Source organism: Carcharhinus amblyrhynchos, chromosome 8 (genome assembly GCF_965287045.1).
Source record: "Carcharhinus amblyrhynchos chromosome 8, sCarAmb.v2.hapA, whole genome shotgun sequence".
In the NCBI taxonomy this organism is placed as follows: Eukaryota; Metazoa; Chordata; class Chondrichthyes; order Carcharhiniformes; family Carcharhinidae; genus Carcharhinus; species Carcharhinus amblyrhynchos.
Window position 1 is genome coordinate 103,296,334 of NC_137331.1, and position 16,975 is coordinate 103,313,308.

Here is a 16,975-nt window from a genome sequence, read left to right on the forward strand (position 1 = left end):
TTGCCTGAAATTCCCTTCACTTTTTTACAATCATTGCATCACATGGATGTTTACGCAGTTTTACAACACTGAAATAAGCCACTTCAGGCAACATATCTCTATTTGTGTTTATGTATTATATGACCCTGCACCAGCCTTACTTCGTCTCACTCTATTACCTCTTCACCTCTTTCCCCTAATATTTACACACCTCATGCCCCAAACTTCACACTTTCATTGCACATCTGCAATATCCAAGCCTGACAGGAATGCATGCAGCAAAATGAACCCACGTGTCATCACCAACAGCAAAAGCTCCCAGAATTTACCCTCCTTTCAAGGCAGTGGACAGTGCTGAACTGGATCCATGCTGGGCATTGATAATGTGGCACCTACTTCATCATTGGAAGAAAGGAACAACTCAACACGATGATGTGATGCTCTCAATGTAATATGCTCACTACATGAGTCCCAGATCATGAACCACATCAGAGTGACCTGCCCACTAAGATCTGTTGTGGGAAGCACCTCATTTGTTTATTCGACATCTTAGAAATGAATGGTCAAATGAGACATCATATTATAATCATTTCCCACCTTAGAGAAGTGGTCATAGTACTGATTTGAGGGTCTGGTTGTGACCATGACAGGTGACTTAACTCAGCAATGGCCTCCAAGGTTATTTTCACAACTTATTTCTCACTGAAGCTGAGGAATAGGAAGCACTTTATAAGACCCTTGTCAGGCCTCATTTGGAGTACTGTGCGCAGTTCTGGTCGCCTCACTATAGGAAGGACGTAGAAGCTATTGAAAGGGTCCAGAGGAGATTTACAAGGATGTTGCCTGGACTGGGAGGCATGCCTTATGAAGTTAGGTTGAGGGAGCTGGGACTCTTTTCCCTGGAGAGACGAAGGTTGAGAGACGACCTGATAGAAGTTTATAAAATGTTGAGAGGAATAGATAGGGTGGATTCTCAGAGGCTATTTCCCCGGGTTGAAATGGTCGCTACGAGAGGACACAGATTTAAGGTGCGGGGAGGAAAGTACAGAAGTGATGTTAGGGGTAAGTTTTTCACTCAGAGGGTGGTGAGTGAATGGAATCGGCTGCTGTCAGTGGTGGTGGAGGCGAACTCGCTGGGGTCTTTTAAAAGACTTCTGGATGAGTATATGGGGTTTAATGGGATTGGGAGTTATAGATAGGTCTATAGATTGGTAGGTGTTGATGTGATCGGCGCAACTCATGGGCCGAAGGGCCTGTTTGTGCTGTAGTGTTCTATGTTCTATGTTCTATTCCCTGATCAACTACTGCGAGTATTGCCTATGGTGTAGTATCTTCCTATTCTTTCTTTACAGAGCTCCTTTGGCTCTGTCATTTCTCCTTACACCTCCTCTTCATCTTGCCCTCACGGCAGAGCAACAGACTAAATCCCATGGATCCAATTTACAGGAAACCAGGAAAACACACGAGGGAGAAGGAAGCAGAAGAATAGGGTGACCGGGTGAGATGAAGTAAGGTGGGAGGTTGCTTATGTGGAATATTTAACACCAGCATGGACTTGTTGAATTGAACAGTTTGTTTCTGTGCTGTAAATTCAATATCATTCCGTGTAGAACTGGTTCAAAGTGGATCAAAATAATGCAGCACCAGTAAAATGTTGCCAGGAAAACCCAGAATTTAGTTATAGAAGATAGCCAAATCAAGGCCACAAAATTAACTAGCAGGCTAAGAGTGCAAAGCAGTCACTAACTTGCAAGTGGGTTAGCCCTCTTAATAATGGGCTCCTGCAGGGTATTAACCGATCGTCAATGCAATGATCTTCTGGTCAGCTCATCCAGGTGAGCCAGGCACTAGATCAGATCAATCCTGCAAAGCGGTTCGACAACAAGCAGAGGACCCTTAAATTTAAATTTCACTAGAATTTTTTAATACTGCTAGCTTGTGTTATAGATCCTCCCATATAACCCCATTCAATATGGTGGATGGCATACTTCTAGCATGGAAGGAGTGGGATGGGAGAACCTTGGCCAATATATTCGCATGGCCTGTCAGAAATGGTTTGACAAAACGGAGAGAGAAACTTGAAAAAATAGTTAATTTTCAGCAAATCTATTTTTTTAAGAAGGAACCTTGCAATCGTAGCAATATTAATGGAGTGGTTAGATTTATTTTGAGGATTAGAAAAAGAGGTTTGTGTGACTGGAAGTGAGCCGATGGAATTAATAACTTTCTCATTTCAAACTTTCTTCTGATCTTAATCTTCTGCTAGATTGTCTAGAGTTGCTTGTATTCTCTTGTTTCATGAGAGCTATTTTCCAGTTAAGCATGACCATCTTGAATAATGTTCCAATAAATAATCTAAGATATATTTCTTTTCAGCAGCTTTGTTATAATAATGCATGAGACTTATACTTACTGGTTCTCCTTTTAAACCACCATCTACCTGAAAGAAATGATTCAGTGATTAGTCATCAGCAACAAAACAAAAGGCTGTCAGGAGAGGCACATATACATCCAAAATTGCCCAGCCCAACTTTATCAGATGGAATCAAACCTCGATGTGCATTTTTTCCTTTATCTATTAAAAATATCATAACAATTACACAATTTTGGCTCTCCGGATGGGTAGTTATAAACTCTGAAGATGTTGAAGCGTGCGGGGGTAAAATTTCTCCGTTTTCATTAAGTGAGCGACTGTAATGAGCATATGGATGAGGCAGCATTTCCTTCAGGTTGTCCAGTCCTATGTGAATGGACGATATAGATGCCATCCCGGTACTTAGCTTTTGTGCCTGATTCTGCTGCTCCCTTGTGCCAATATCACACTGATGCACATAATCAGTCATTAATATGCAGCACTAATGGCACTACCCTGTAGAGAATAAATAGTATCCGGGATTTATTTGAAAGAAAACTTTAAAGAGGTAAAACAAAAATAATTGTATTTGTTTGATATCAATGAACAAAAGACATTTCTAAAGAATTGCTGATATTTGATGTTAAATGTTGAAAATGCTGATGGAGAAAAGTTCCAAATTGTGCGATACAAATGACCATTTTATTCTGAAATATCAGCAAGGCAAATCACTGACAGTCATATAGATGCAAAGATAGGAAATGCCGAAATTGCTAAGATAAAAAATTATTTTTCATATTGCGTTCATGAGGACAGATGCAAGAATGCCACATTTCAAAGGGAGCAATGAGTTATACTGCAAGAGAAAAAGCTGCCAATTGGTTGGCAAGTAGACTCTGATTGGTTGAGGATTTGCCTAGGAGAATGCACCAGGGAACTGTTGTCTCCCGTGCTTTTGTTTAGTGTGTATAAAAAGTGCAGTTCCTGGCCATTTTCCTTTTGTTTGCCGAGGACATATGAATACTTGCTGAACAAGAATCACATTAACGGGTTCACAATCTGACTCACTTACATTTGCCAGAAGATACAGATAGTCAAACACACCAGGTAAAAGAAGCAAGCCAGAACATTGAATACAGGGAGATGGGACATCTTGTTAAAGTTGTACAAGACATTGGTAAGGCCACACTTGGAATACTGTGTGCAATTCTGGTCACCCTATTATAGAAAGAATACTATTAAATTAGAAAAAGTACAGAAAAGGTTTACTAGGATGCTACCAGGACTTGGTGGACTGAGTTATAAGGAGAGGCTGAATAGACTGGGACTTTTTTCTCTGGAGTGTAGGAGGCTGAGGGGTGATCTATAGAAGTCTATAAAATAATGATGGGCATAGACAAGGTCTTCCTTTTCCCAAAGGAAGGGGATTCTAAAACTAGAGGGCATAGGTTTAAGGTGAGAGGGGAGAGATACTGAAGTGTCCAGAGGGGCAATTTTTTCACACAGAGGGTGGTGACTGTCTGGAACAAGCTGCCAGAGGTAGTAATAGAGGCAGGTACAATCTTATCTTTTAAAAAGCATTTAGATAGTTACATGGGTACAACGGGTATAGAGGGATATGGGCCAAATGTGGGCAATTGGGATTACTTAGGAGTTTTAAAAAAAAGGGTGGCATGGACAAATTGGGCCAAATGGCCTATTTCCATGCTGTAAACCTCTATAACTCTATGACTCAAAGTCCAATTTTTGCACCTTTTCTGAATTAAACCAAAGTATGGGGACAATATTTCCCTGGTACATTCTCTACTGTACTACCTTGGACAATCAGAGCCAATTCGTTAATCCATCAGCATCCCTTTTCTGATGCAGTGTTAATTGTTGCTCACTTTAAAATTTAGCATCCTTGCATCTTTTCTGATGAGTGCTGGACAAAATGTTTTAATAGCATGTCCCTTTTTTTAGCAATATTGAAGTTCGATACTGCCAAGCGACTAAATGTGAAATCTTTCTTTAAGTTTGGTGGTTAAAATGTTTTGGGGATATTTAAAGGTCAGCCTTTAATTAACATTTCACTTCCACAGACCATGTTCCAGTTATTAAGTTTTCATACAAAGTGTATCCACTGAAAAATAGCATAAGAAGAGAACTTTTATAAATTCAAGCATATTCAAAGTTCTTCGCTGACAGTTGAATTCCTGATAGTCACCAGTGGAAGGTGAAGCTTTGTGCAAAGTGCATAAAATCCATTAACTTTCCACATGGAACATAATATCTGAACACAATGCCTGTTGTGAACCTCTCCTCTTCCTATCTGCGTTCTGAGTATGGCCAAACCAGACAATCCAAACAGTCTCTGACCTCATTCAAGCAGCCGGATGGAAAGAGTGGGAAGTCGGGAATGCCTGAAAGCCGGATGTTTCTGTTGCCGACAGAGATTGAAAGGTCTGCCCCCTCCTTGATTTCTTTAACAGGTCACTCCATCGCAATATGTTTTTTCTCCCCAGTTAAACACTTACCACATTCCCTGGGTAACCTGGAGGTCCAGCTTCTCCCTGTGAAACACCAAAAAGGCAAGACATAATAGCTCTGAAAATTGATATGTGTGAGCCCAAAATCCCTTCCTTGTGAACTGCCAAGCGTGGGCGTGAAACAATATTGTAGAAAGAAACTATAGATTCACCCAGCGAGAAAAACCTCCAATTTTTAAACAAATGACTACCATTCTTTTTCCTCCTAAATCTATTCACTTCTCTCCAATGAGACCGACAGGAGACATTCTTCTATCATGAATTTCCCCAATATCCATTTTTTTTATGCATGAGGCTAGTAAATGAATTTCAGAAGGCTGATTAACTCTGGGAGGAGAGCAGGTCTGGGACCAGGGTCAGAATTCTTTGATTTTCATCTCCCGCTGCAGCTGTCAATGAGGTCCACTCACCTGACGAAGGGGCAAACCCTGAAAGCTAGTGTGTTTACTATCAAATGAACTTGTTGGACTTTAACCTGATGTTGTGAGACTTCTTACGCTGTCAATGAGAGCAGAGATTTTGGCGCTCAGCCAAATCTCCATTCACAGGAGTGAGACCAGAGAATCGCGGCTGCGGGCCAGGTGGGAGAATTCCTGCCCAAATTTTGCCCTCATCATATCTTGTAGCATTTGTAGGTGGGACTCAGGAGCAGATTTTTGATTCTTGCTGATCCTTGCACTTTGTAAACCTCAATTAATTGAGGCTTGCTGAATCTTCCCTTGTCCCAAATCAACTAATTTAGTACAGATCTTGGATTAAACCAGGGACCTGTACAACCAAGAACGGCATTGAATAATGGCCCTAAAGATTTATATATTGGGAGCGTCAATGATCAGCATTTCTATTTCAGTCAGATCTCTCCCGTCAGAGCCTTTTAGGTCATGAAGAAAGTTGGATAGGAACTCCAGACCTTGTATAATTCGATTCCAGGTTACTTCAAGGTTTTTTATCAGACCAACAGTTACATTGCATTTGCCCACTAATCAATTGAGAAGCACCATCATTCTATTAGTTGTTTTTTGTTTCTCAAATCAGAAAGTACAAACTTCAAGTTGTCATGCCTATCGCAATGCCTGTGCAAATATCTTCTGCTTTTGCGTGTGGTATGAGGGGAGGGCAGCATGGTGGTGCAGTGGTTAGCACGGCTACCTCAGGGCACCAGGGTCCCGGGTTCAATTTAAAGGTTGAGTCTTTGTCTGTGTGGAGATTGTACCTTCCATAGGGCAGGATTTTCCAGTCGCACTCGCCCCAAGGCTGGAAAATCCTGCCTAAGGTGTCTACATGGGTTTCTTCCAGGTGCTCTGGTTTCCTCCTACAGCCCAAAGATGTGTGGGTTAGGTTGATTGGCCATGCTAAATTGACCATTAGTGACGGAGGATTAACAGGGTAAACGAGGGTTATGGAAACGTGGTCGGTACAGACTCGATGGGCTGAATGGCCTTCTTCTGTACTGTAGGGATTCTATGATTCTATAAGGACTATGATTTTATGCTGCACTGGTATACCTACTTTCACAGAATGGACACTCAAGAAGCTTAAATGCTGATTATAACATTATTGAAATGTTACTACAGGAGGGAAAGACACAGAATCATCCCAATAAACTGGCTAACTCCCCTCACCCCGTGCCAGCTCTGATTGGTGGTGCTTTAGGAAGGTAACCAGTAGACAGCATGAGATAGAAACAAAGGTTGCTTAAGGGAAAAATAGCACTTTTGGAAACCATAAATTGAATGTAAGAAAACCAATAATCTTTTGTATTTCGACTGCAAAATCTGAAATGTAGCTGTCAAATTGTTTATCATGGCAATCGTAATGATAACTAATATGCAAGAATGGCTTTTCCAAGTATATTGTACGAGTAGGAAGTTCAATTATGAACTGTATAGACTGCTTGCTGAGGCGTATTGTGGGCAGTGTGCCAATGGCATTCGTATACAGGTGATGTGCTTCTCTCTGTTTATTGGATGTGCTTTGAAAATTGGCCCCACAATATAATGACCTGCATTTTTGAGGTCAATGGTCAAGTGATGATTCTGACTGCTAATCTCGAATAAAACTATCCATGAAAATATAGCGATCTCTGCCACAGTGACAATAATAGCTTAAAAGGGCAGATTCTCATCAATTCAGCAACTTTTTTGTTGATTATAGTCTGGGTGAGCTTCAACAGCCCACCCCATTGAGAAGTGTACCAATTCCGAGTTTCCACACTTAACTGCACATGTCTGGTATCCAAATTCTACTGTCAGTTTCAGAAGATGATGCATGGGACACTACAAGTTCCCTCCAAGCCACATACCATTCTGATGTAGGGGAGATGATGGCTTAGCACTATTATTGATAAAATATTAATCCAGAAACTCAGCTACTGTCCTGGGCACCTGGATTCGAATGCCACCACAACAGATGGTGGAATTTGAATTCAATAAAAAGTATCTGTGATTAAGGATCTACTGATGACCATGAGACCATTGTCAATTGTCAGGGAAACCTATTTGGTTCATTAATGTCCTTTAGAGAAGGAAATCTGCCATCCTTACAAGGCTGACACGTGACTCCAGAGCCACAGCAATATGATTGACTCTCAACTGCCCTCTCAACAAAGCCAACTAGAGATGGGCAACAAATGCTAGCTAGCCAGCCAGCGATACCCATGTCCCACGAATGAATAAAAAAAACTTGCAATGTCTTCACTGTCACTGGGTGAGAATCCTCAAACTCCCGAACTGCACTGTGGGTGTACCTACACCATGTGGACTGCAGCAGCTTCAGGCAGTGGCTCACCAACACCTGAGAAATCATAGAATCCCTACTGTACAGAAGCCTGCACTGACAATCCCACCCAAGCTCCATCTCTGTAACCCCATATATTTACCCTGCTGATCACCCAGACACTAAGGGCTAAATCATAGCGGGTAGGGACGGACCTTGCAATGGTCTGTTGACTTCAGGCAGGATTTTCCAGCCTTGGGGCAAGTATGGCTGGAAAATCTTGTCCTTAGGATCAATTTAGCATGGCCAATCCACCCAACCTGCATGTCTTTGGACTGTGGGAGGGAATTGGAGCACTTGGAGGAAACCCGCGCAGACATGGGGAAAATATGCAAACTCCGCACAGGCAGTGACCCAAGCCGGGAATCAAACCCGGGTCCCTGGCGCTGTGAGGCAGCAGTGCTAACCACTGTGCCACCGTGCTGTCTCAGTGGTAGTTAGGGATGGGCAATAAATGCAGTGACATCTACTTCCCAGGAAAGAATAAGAAAAGCTACTGAAAAGTCTGGACCAGAGACAAAATTATTTTCTGCCTTCTTTCTCAATTTCATATCACAAAGGACCTTTGGATTCTTCTAGAAGGTCGTACGCCATTACATACAACTCGATCTGTTGACATAACTTTTTCTGCGATTTATTTTACACTTACCTTTTCTCCCTTTATCCCAGAAGCTCCAGGGATTCCTGGACGACCAGTCGCACCCTGCAATTAAGGATGGAAGAGATTATAGCAACAATTTGTGTCTATAGAACTTTCCACCGCATTCTAAAACATTCCAGAACACTCTACAGAAGCATGACCAGAAAGAATTTAATACCAAAACAAAGGAGATATTAGGACAAGTGATCAAAAGTTTGGTCATTGAGGCAGGTGTTAAGCAGCATCTTAAAGGAACAGATTGAGATAGATCAATTTCAGGGGGAGAATCCCACTTGGATGGGAAAAAAAACAGTTTGAACCAGTATTTGTATTTCCCAGTTTTTACTGTAGTCCCATTTAAAAATATACAAGACCAGTTTGGACCAGTATTTTTATTTCCCCATTTTTAGATTTTTTTTTCCTCCTGGGCTTAGCTTCCAGTTAGCTAAAGACACAAAAATCAATTGCGGGGGCAAAAAAAATCACAGAATTCCTACAGTGCAGAAGGAGGCTTTTTTGGCCCATCCGAGTCTGCACTGACACTATGACAAAGTATCTCACCCAGGTCCCCTTCTCTGCCCTATCATCATAACTCCACACATTTACCAAGATTAATCCTCTTAACCGGCACATCTTGGAACACAAAGAGACAATTTACCATGACAAATCCACCTAATCTGCACATCTTTGGACTGTGGGACGAAACTGCAGCATCCAGAGGAAACCCATGCAGATATGTGGAGAATGTGCAACTCCATGCAGAAAATCACTCAAGGCCAGAATTGAACCCGGGTCCCTGGTGCTGTGAGGCAGCAATGCTAACCACTCAGTCATTGCCCAAAGTAAGCGGGGGATACAAAAGAATTGGGGAAATTCTTGAAGAAATTGGAGGAGCTCATAGAGGTATGATGAGACAAGACCAGGGAGAGATTGGAACATGGGAACCAAGGCATTGGTGGACAGAGAGACAATGCAGGTCAGTAAACACAGGAGTGATGGGTGAATAGGACTTGGTATGAGTTAGGATAAGGGCAGCATAGTTTTGAATGAATTCAAGTTTATGTAGAGTGAAGCATGGTGAAATGGGGCGGCAGGATGGCACAATGGTTAGCACTATTCCCTCACAGCACCAGGGATCCGGGCTCAATCCCAGCCTCAGGTCACTTACTCTCTGTGCAGAGTTTGCATGTTCTCCCCATGTCTGTGTGGGTTTCCTCCAGGTGCTCTGGTTTCCTCCCACAGTCCAAAAATGTGTGGGCTAGGTTGATTGGCTGTGCTAAATTGTCCCTTATTGTCAGGGGACCCAGCAGGGTAAATTTGTCAGTTTACGGGGGATAGGGCCTCAGTGAGATTGTCGCATATTCAGGCTTGATGGGCAGAATGGCCTCCTTCTGCACTGTAGAGATTCTATGATTCTTCAAGGACGACTCACAGCAAATCGGTCCCAAAGCTGCTTCTTTTAATGAACTGTTGCTGAAGGGATCTCACACAGCCTGCCACATTTTTTTTTGTTTTCTTCAATTTCCTTGTTCTACATTACTACAGCTATGACACAGTTTGGTTGCGATTACAGCTGTTGTGGTATGTCGACCCCAAATGAACCTTTTTCATGACAGATTGAATTTCAGCACGCTATTTCATTACAGGGACTTGACAGCCAAGTTTAGTGTTACACTTGCTGACATCCACATAAACAAACTTTTCAGAGTGGAAGAGGGAGAGGGTTGTGATCAGGGGTAGAAAAGGTTTTTCCCCTCCCAGGGATGTTGAGGTTAATTGTGACTGGTCTGTCTAAATGCAGCTAGAATAGGGCAAGGATTGAATCTGGGACCAATTTGACTGCATGGCCAACTGAGCGACGCATTTATCCGCTAAGTCCTTTAGGAATTTGTTTCTCCTTTTTGTTTCAGCCAATATACCCAGAGCAAGCTGACAGTTAAGTACTGCTGTCATGAAGTGGCTGTGAACACACTGCACTATTTTATATTTAACCCATCTTAAAATGCAACCGCAATTAGGTCCACTCAACCCAATTCTTTGGTTGGTGTGTGATAACTCATATTGCACAAAAAGGAATCTCTTCAGCCCATCAGTTGTGTGCTGGCTCTTTCGAAGAGCAATCCAGTTAGCTTGTCCTCTTACTACAACTTTTTTCCCTTCAAGTATTTACCAATTGCCTTTTAAAGGGTATTTCATTCTCAAAAAGAAATTTCAAACTGAGATAGTATTAATTTTCCCTACTTTAATAAATTGCCTGATGCTTTTGTTTCTTGATAGCTTCATGAGGTTTCATTTGCTGCACTGTGCTATAATCAATCAATACATATTTTAACCATAGCTTTAGAAGCCACACCAAAGTCTACTTGTGACACTAAAATATGTATAGGATCAAGAGAAGACTTAGCACAAAACCAATGTTATCCTTAATCAGACAAAGCATTATTTAACATGGTAGGTAGGCCTGGTTTACATCAAGTTTCAGTTTTTAAGTGTATTTATTATTGTCACAAGTAGGCTTATATTAACACTGCAAAGAAGTTACTGTAAAAATCTTCTGGTCGCCACACTCTGACATCTGTTTGGGTACATGGAGGGAGAATTTAGCATGGTCAATGCACCTAACCAACACATCTTCAGACTGTGGGAGGAAACCTGAGCACTCAGAGGAAACCCACGCAGACACAGGGAGAATGTGCAAATTCCACATGGACAGTGACCCAAGTCACGAAAAGAACCATGGAGCTATGAGGCAGCAGTGCTAACCACTGTGCCATTATGACCATGTGGTGGGTATCTTTTGATAAAAGATTCATTGCTAACTTGTGTCATGTTAATCACACTTACAGCACAAGTGGGATATCGTAAGCATTGTTTTTGTTGCTGAACTAATATTCTGATATCCTGAACTGATAATCCAGTCCAATATGAAGTCAAATCTCATTGTGGCAGTTTGAAAAGTTTAATTCAATGTAAACAGAAATTGAACGTTAAAACAAAAGCTTGTATCAGTCAAAGTGACCTTGAAGCTGTCAAACTGCAATTAAAATCCCCAGTTGTTTCACTCATGTACTTTAGAGGAAGAAAACTGCTGTCCTTAAATCGCTTGTATTTGACTCCAGTCTCACACACACATGATGGACCCTTAACTGAAATGGCCTTGTTAACAGTTATAGTGACAGTAAGCAAGAAACAATAAATTACAGTCTTTTCAGGGTTGACTACAACACAGAATGAACCAAAAAATATAAAAATTCAAGCTACAGGTTGTAAGGCACACAGGTCTCGCCACATGCACTTACTAGCCAAGGCGTATATCTAAAAAGTAAATAATCTCCTTGTGTAGAAGATTAGTCCTCTGATCTCCATTTCCTCTTATGATTAGCAACAGCCAACAACACTCTGGAGGGCTCGCTCTGAAATATGTACTTCCTTCTGCTTGTGATTCAAGTCAGGGTCTGCATCTTATGCAGACAGTGTTTGGCAGGATGAAATGATAAAGGTCACGTCGACTTTCCAATGCAGCATGTTGCCAAAAGGAGTGACACAGAGATCAAAGGTAACACAGCTGCTGAAGCCAGTATAGACTGCAGGCCCACATTAAGCCAAAGCATTGGATGGAGTAACTTTAGCAGAAGTGATGCTTGAAAAACAACAGCAGGTGTGGAATATCCATTACCCAAATATCCCGTGTGATTATACTTTACAGGCATCCAGCAGAGGATCTGGTCATTCTTTGTAAAGTGGTATGTGAGTTAGGAAATATATAGGCATGTTGGGTGATGTCATATCCTCTTATAATCCTCGCTTAATGGGATTACAGGCCATATAATGTTAAGGGACCTATCAGTGAGACACAGTCCCACTCAGTGAGGATTCGGCCAGTAATGTGGAATTTACTGTGTAGGAAAAAATGCATTAACTTTTATGTAGGAGAAGGAGCTGAGAGTAAAATAGCATCAAGGTTGATAGACCATGGAGATGATATTGAGTCAAGCATTTTCCTGAATTCTGAACCTAAATTTACTCAGAATTGATCAGGATGCATGAAAAAATTTTTACTGTTCATCTCTGATCGTGGGCTTCTAATGATGGTTGTGGAATTCTACAGGATACACTCGTTATTTCCTGATGGAAATTACAGGGATCTCAATGATGAATTTGAAACTCTGCAATATATATTTCTTTCTTTAATTCTCTGATCATGTTTTTTTGCTAAGCCATTTCAGAGGGCAGTTAAGAGTCAATCACACTGCTGTGGATCTGGAGTCACATGTAGGCCAAACCAGCTAAGGACAGCAGATTTTAGTCCCAAAAGACTTTTACAACAATCAACAGTGGTCATTATTAGGCTTTTTAATTCGTAATTTTGTAATCTTTTCAAATTTCTCCATCTGCTGTGGTGGGATTTGAACCCAGGTCTCCAGAATATTGCCCTGGGTCGCTTGTCTAGTGACAATACCACTACACCATCATCATGTCAGTACAAAACTTAACACCTCACCCAGCACATTTTTGTGCCACGTATGAATAGATAAGTCAAGTTGAATTGTTTGATCTGAAAGTTTTCACTTACCACTTCTCCAGGAAGACCTGCTTTTCCAGGAAATCCATCCAGGCCACGATCCCCCTTGGAACAGGAAAAATAAGACGGTATTAATTTTCATGCATATGCAGTAAACCTTGAGAAAATTTCCCATCTGATTTTGGAATGCAATGTCAATTCTCTGATCAATACAATTGCTGATCTTCATCTCCAGACCATGCATTGTACTGTGTCTTGAGATTCATCAGATAGCTGTTAAAAAAAACACATTTCCAAAAGAAGAAAGTCTGAGCATTCAAAAGCAAAAATGTCTATCTAAATCTATTTTTGCCTCAAGTTCTTTCTTTGTCAAATGCCTGTCTAACACACTCTAATCCACATTGGTCATCTCCTTGGTCAGTCTATTTCAAACATTCAGCACCCTCTGTTTGAGCCAGTTATGTCAGATCACCTTCCCTCCTTGGAGCTTCAACCGTATGCTTCCTTGTTATTACTCTGGAGGCTATTCACTATCCTTGTCACTGTCACTGCTGGATTTACAGAGGTCAGCAGCTTTATAAGGTGGAACTTCAACTCAAGAATAGTCCCAACTAACCAGCTAATGCTCCTCTGACCTGCTGGGTGGCTGCAGACTGCTGTTATCGATGAAATGCACTCCCTATGATGCCTCAGCTGGTGGGGCAAGAAATCCTGTTATCCGAAAAATCCTGTCCATAAAGAAGAGTTGCCTGCCGGTTACTGTACTAGGTTGTCACAGGCCAGAACTGCTGTGGAGATGCCGGCATGGCATCTCCAAGTGGAGAGGATCTCCAAGAAGATCGCGCATATTGACACAGACATGTTTACCCCAGGCCAGAAGTTACAGCAATCAGGATGGCAGGGTGGAGAGGGGTGCTGGAAAGTTTGATGACATGTCATCAATTTCATTCATGGCACTTAGCTGGTGCTACGGAATTTTAGCAGTGGACGGAGAGACCTGGACCCCAATTAATAGCCATTTAAGGGCTTCTTCCCACCGCTGCTAATATTTTACCCACGGCGGGACAAGCCCATGCCTGTTTATCCGGTGAGGTGGGATTTCCTCTTGGTGGAGGGTAGACATGACGGTGGAATTTTACCGGCACGTCCACCTGGGTTTTGTACAATCCCACCGAGAACAACAGAGACTGCTGTTCTCCAAGCCTTGCCCGCTCTCAGAGCCAGGGCAGGCTTGCCTTTAAAATTCTGGCCTACAGCTCTAACCAATTAGATGGACAGTTATTGGCGGGCAGGGTGAGCCAACTGTTCGAAGCAGGCTTGTCCCTGACTTTTACGCAAGAGAGTGAAACCACCAACTGCACCATTGCATTCAGTCCGCCGAGTTTGTGAGATTCAACCCAACTTTGGAGTGTATGGCTAGCTTTTCGAAGAATTCTGGCTATTGTATCTATGTGTATGCTATCCAATCATTTCATCATCTTGAAGATCTCCATCATGTCACTCCTCAATTTTCTTTCTTATCGATAAAAGATCCCAGCCTATACAATCTTTTTTGCTAGGTATAAACTAGCAATTCTGGTTTCATTCCAGCAAATATCTTTTCTTGACCTTCTCTGGTATTTTTAAATCAGTTTCAAAACACAGGGACAAGAACTCTTCACAGTAGTCCAAGGGCAGAATGTTACTAATTTGCAATTTGATTGGAATGCGAGTCTTTACAGGACTGCTTGCCATGTCAAGCTATGGACCAGGAGTGGGCCGATGGGATGAGTACAGACTGGCATTAGATGTTTAGCAAAGACATGGTGGGCCGAAGGGCCTGTTTCTACGTTGCTAGAGAGCCCCACCCACCTCTTAGAGACCTCCAGCAGAACAGAAACACGGTCTTCGGCCCACCATGTCTTTGCTAACCATCTAACACCAATATATACTAATCCTATCTGCCCACACCTGGTCCATAGCTTGCCATGGCGAATTGTGCTGTAGAGACTTGCATTCCAACTATTATCTTGTAAATTGACTTTGTGTCTATATTTGCCCTATTTGCTAATGCAACTCCTCACTCACCTGAAGAAGGAGTGACATTCTGAAAACTTGTGCTACAAATAAATCTGTTGGACTTTAACTTGGTGTCATGACACTTCCAACTTTTCTTTTGTAGTCATTCTGCTATTTTCCCCCTGAATCCATATTTTCCCTTGTTAGTCACCAATCTACCATGCAATAACTTATCAAAGGTCTTTTGAAAATCCAAATATATTGCATCTACTTTATTACCCTTATCCATCATTTCTGTCATTTTTTCAAAGATTTTAATAAGGTTGCTTGAACACAATTTAGCCTTTGGAAATCTGTGCTGGCTGGTTTTCAGCTCCTGGTTAGGATTTTCCAGCGACCTAAGCAACCAGCTCGCCTCTCCTCCCACCTCCCCCCTGCAAACACACCTCCTCCTATCCCCCCACCCCTCCTCACCCCCTCCCCAAACCCCCCAACCAAAAACCTCACTGGGACCTTCTATTCTTGCTAATGACTAGTGGTCTTGCATGCCCCAAACCTTCCATCACCAGGGAATGTGCCAGAGGCGATTGCCATCAGCAGAACTGGAAGATCCCACTGACAGGAAGGGCTGGAAAATTGCAGCCTCTTGATGTTTTTCTATGACATCTTTGAGCAAGAATTTCATAATATTTACTATCACTCAAATGAAGCCCTAAAGTTCCCTTGACTGGTTCTTTCTTTCTCTTTAAATGTAGGCATCAAATTCGGCTATCACAAGTCATCTGCACAATTTAGTTTTAAATTATTTTTAAAAATAATTTTGTGTGTGTGTGTGCACGTTGATGTATGTCTCGCTGAAGGTTTAGAAATATATAAAGAATGTAATGCAACAAGAATAGTTTGCTCTTGAACCAGCATAGACACCACTGACATGATAGAACCTCTCTCTGAGGTTCTAGGTGCTAACCTAGGAGCAAGTTCAACACACTGTAAGTGCTAAATACTTTTCTTACCTTCTCTCCACGAGATCCTTTCTGACCCCATTCACCCTAGAAACAAAAATACAACAAGATGCAATAAAAACAGATAAATATGCCCACTTCCAATAATGAATGTGAGGCTTGCTATAGAACATAAATTATATGATATCAATTAATTTACGATCCATTTACTCTAACGTAGTGTTACAAAGGATAGAAATATTTCCTAAGCGCATGTTGATTAATATTTCTTGTCTATATAATCTACAATATGTTATGTCAGTTTAAAAAGAGAAACAGTTGTTACAAAGCAGTTTGATCAGTAATCTACCAAATTTGTTTAAATACATAACCTGAGAGAATAAGTTTAAGGTAGTTCGAATAGTTTCTTTATTAATATATTTTACAAATAGGTATGCAAAGAATTTCTGAAGCCCATCATCTATCTCAAGGTGACAGAGCTGAGGAAGGATTGATTTGGATGTTTGCTTTACTGATGGCAATAAAAATCAAAATCTTTAGTAACCTGAGTAACATCATGAATCAGAAAGTCATGGGAAATAAAGTTCTGATGAAGGATCGTCGACCTGAAATGTTGATCAGAATTCTCCGATCTGGGCTGGAATTCTCCAATCCCATTGCAATGAATGGAAGTTTGACAAGCCCCAGATTTTCCGTCCTCACTGGCAGCGGTTGTGGGGTGCGAAGACCGGAAAATTCTGGCCGTTAACTCCGTCTCTCTTCACAAATTCTGCCTGACCTGCTGAGTACTTCCAGCATTTTCTGTCTTTTTTTTACAGTTCAGATTTCCAGCATGTGCAATTATTTGCTTTTGCTTTTAGTGAGGTAAAAGACAAGTTTAAAACAGCAACTTGCATTTATCTGGCTTTTAATGCAATGCAACTTTCCAAAGTGCTCCAAAGATAATCATGGCAAGATGAGGCCAAATCAGAGAAAAAGGAGAGATTACGGAGGGTGATTGAAAGCTTCATTAAAAGAGATGGATTTTGCAAAAGTCTTAAAGGTGGAGAGAAAAGTTGACGGGCAGAAATCTTAAGGAAACAGTTACAGAGGATAGTGTGAGCAGGTTAAATCCTGTCACCAATGGTGTTGCAAAAGGAGTAGGAATGAAAAGTAGGCCAAAGGAACAAAGGTTTCAGTTGGAATTGTAGGTCTGAAGGACTGAAGAAGGGTAAAATA

General features: G+C 41.5%; 1 protein-coding gene across 1 annotated transcript in view; it reads right to left on the bottom strand.

Annotated features, from left to right (window-relative positions):
• Positions 1-16,975, bottom strand: part of col22a1 (collagen, type XXII, alpha 1) — a 285,376-nt gene that overhangs the window by 106,325 nt on the left and 162,076 nt on the right. The window contains exons 16-20 of the mRNA XM_080193549.1: positions 15,809-15,844; positions 12,849-12,902; positions 8,285-8,338; positions 4,849-4,884; positions 2,393-2,419 (exon numbers count right to left, since the gene is read on the bottom strand). Coding sequence (XP_080049675.1) covers positions 2,393-2,419; positions 4,849-4,884; positions 8,285-8,338; positions 12,849-12,902; positions 15,809-15,844 — 207 coding nt within the window. The remainder of the gene's footprint in view (positions 1-2,392; positions 2,420-4,848; positions 4,885-8,284; positions 8,339-12,848; positions 12,903-15,808; positions 15,845-16,975) is intronic.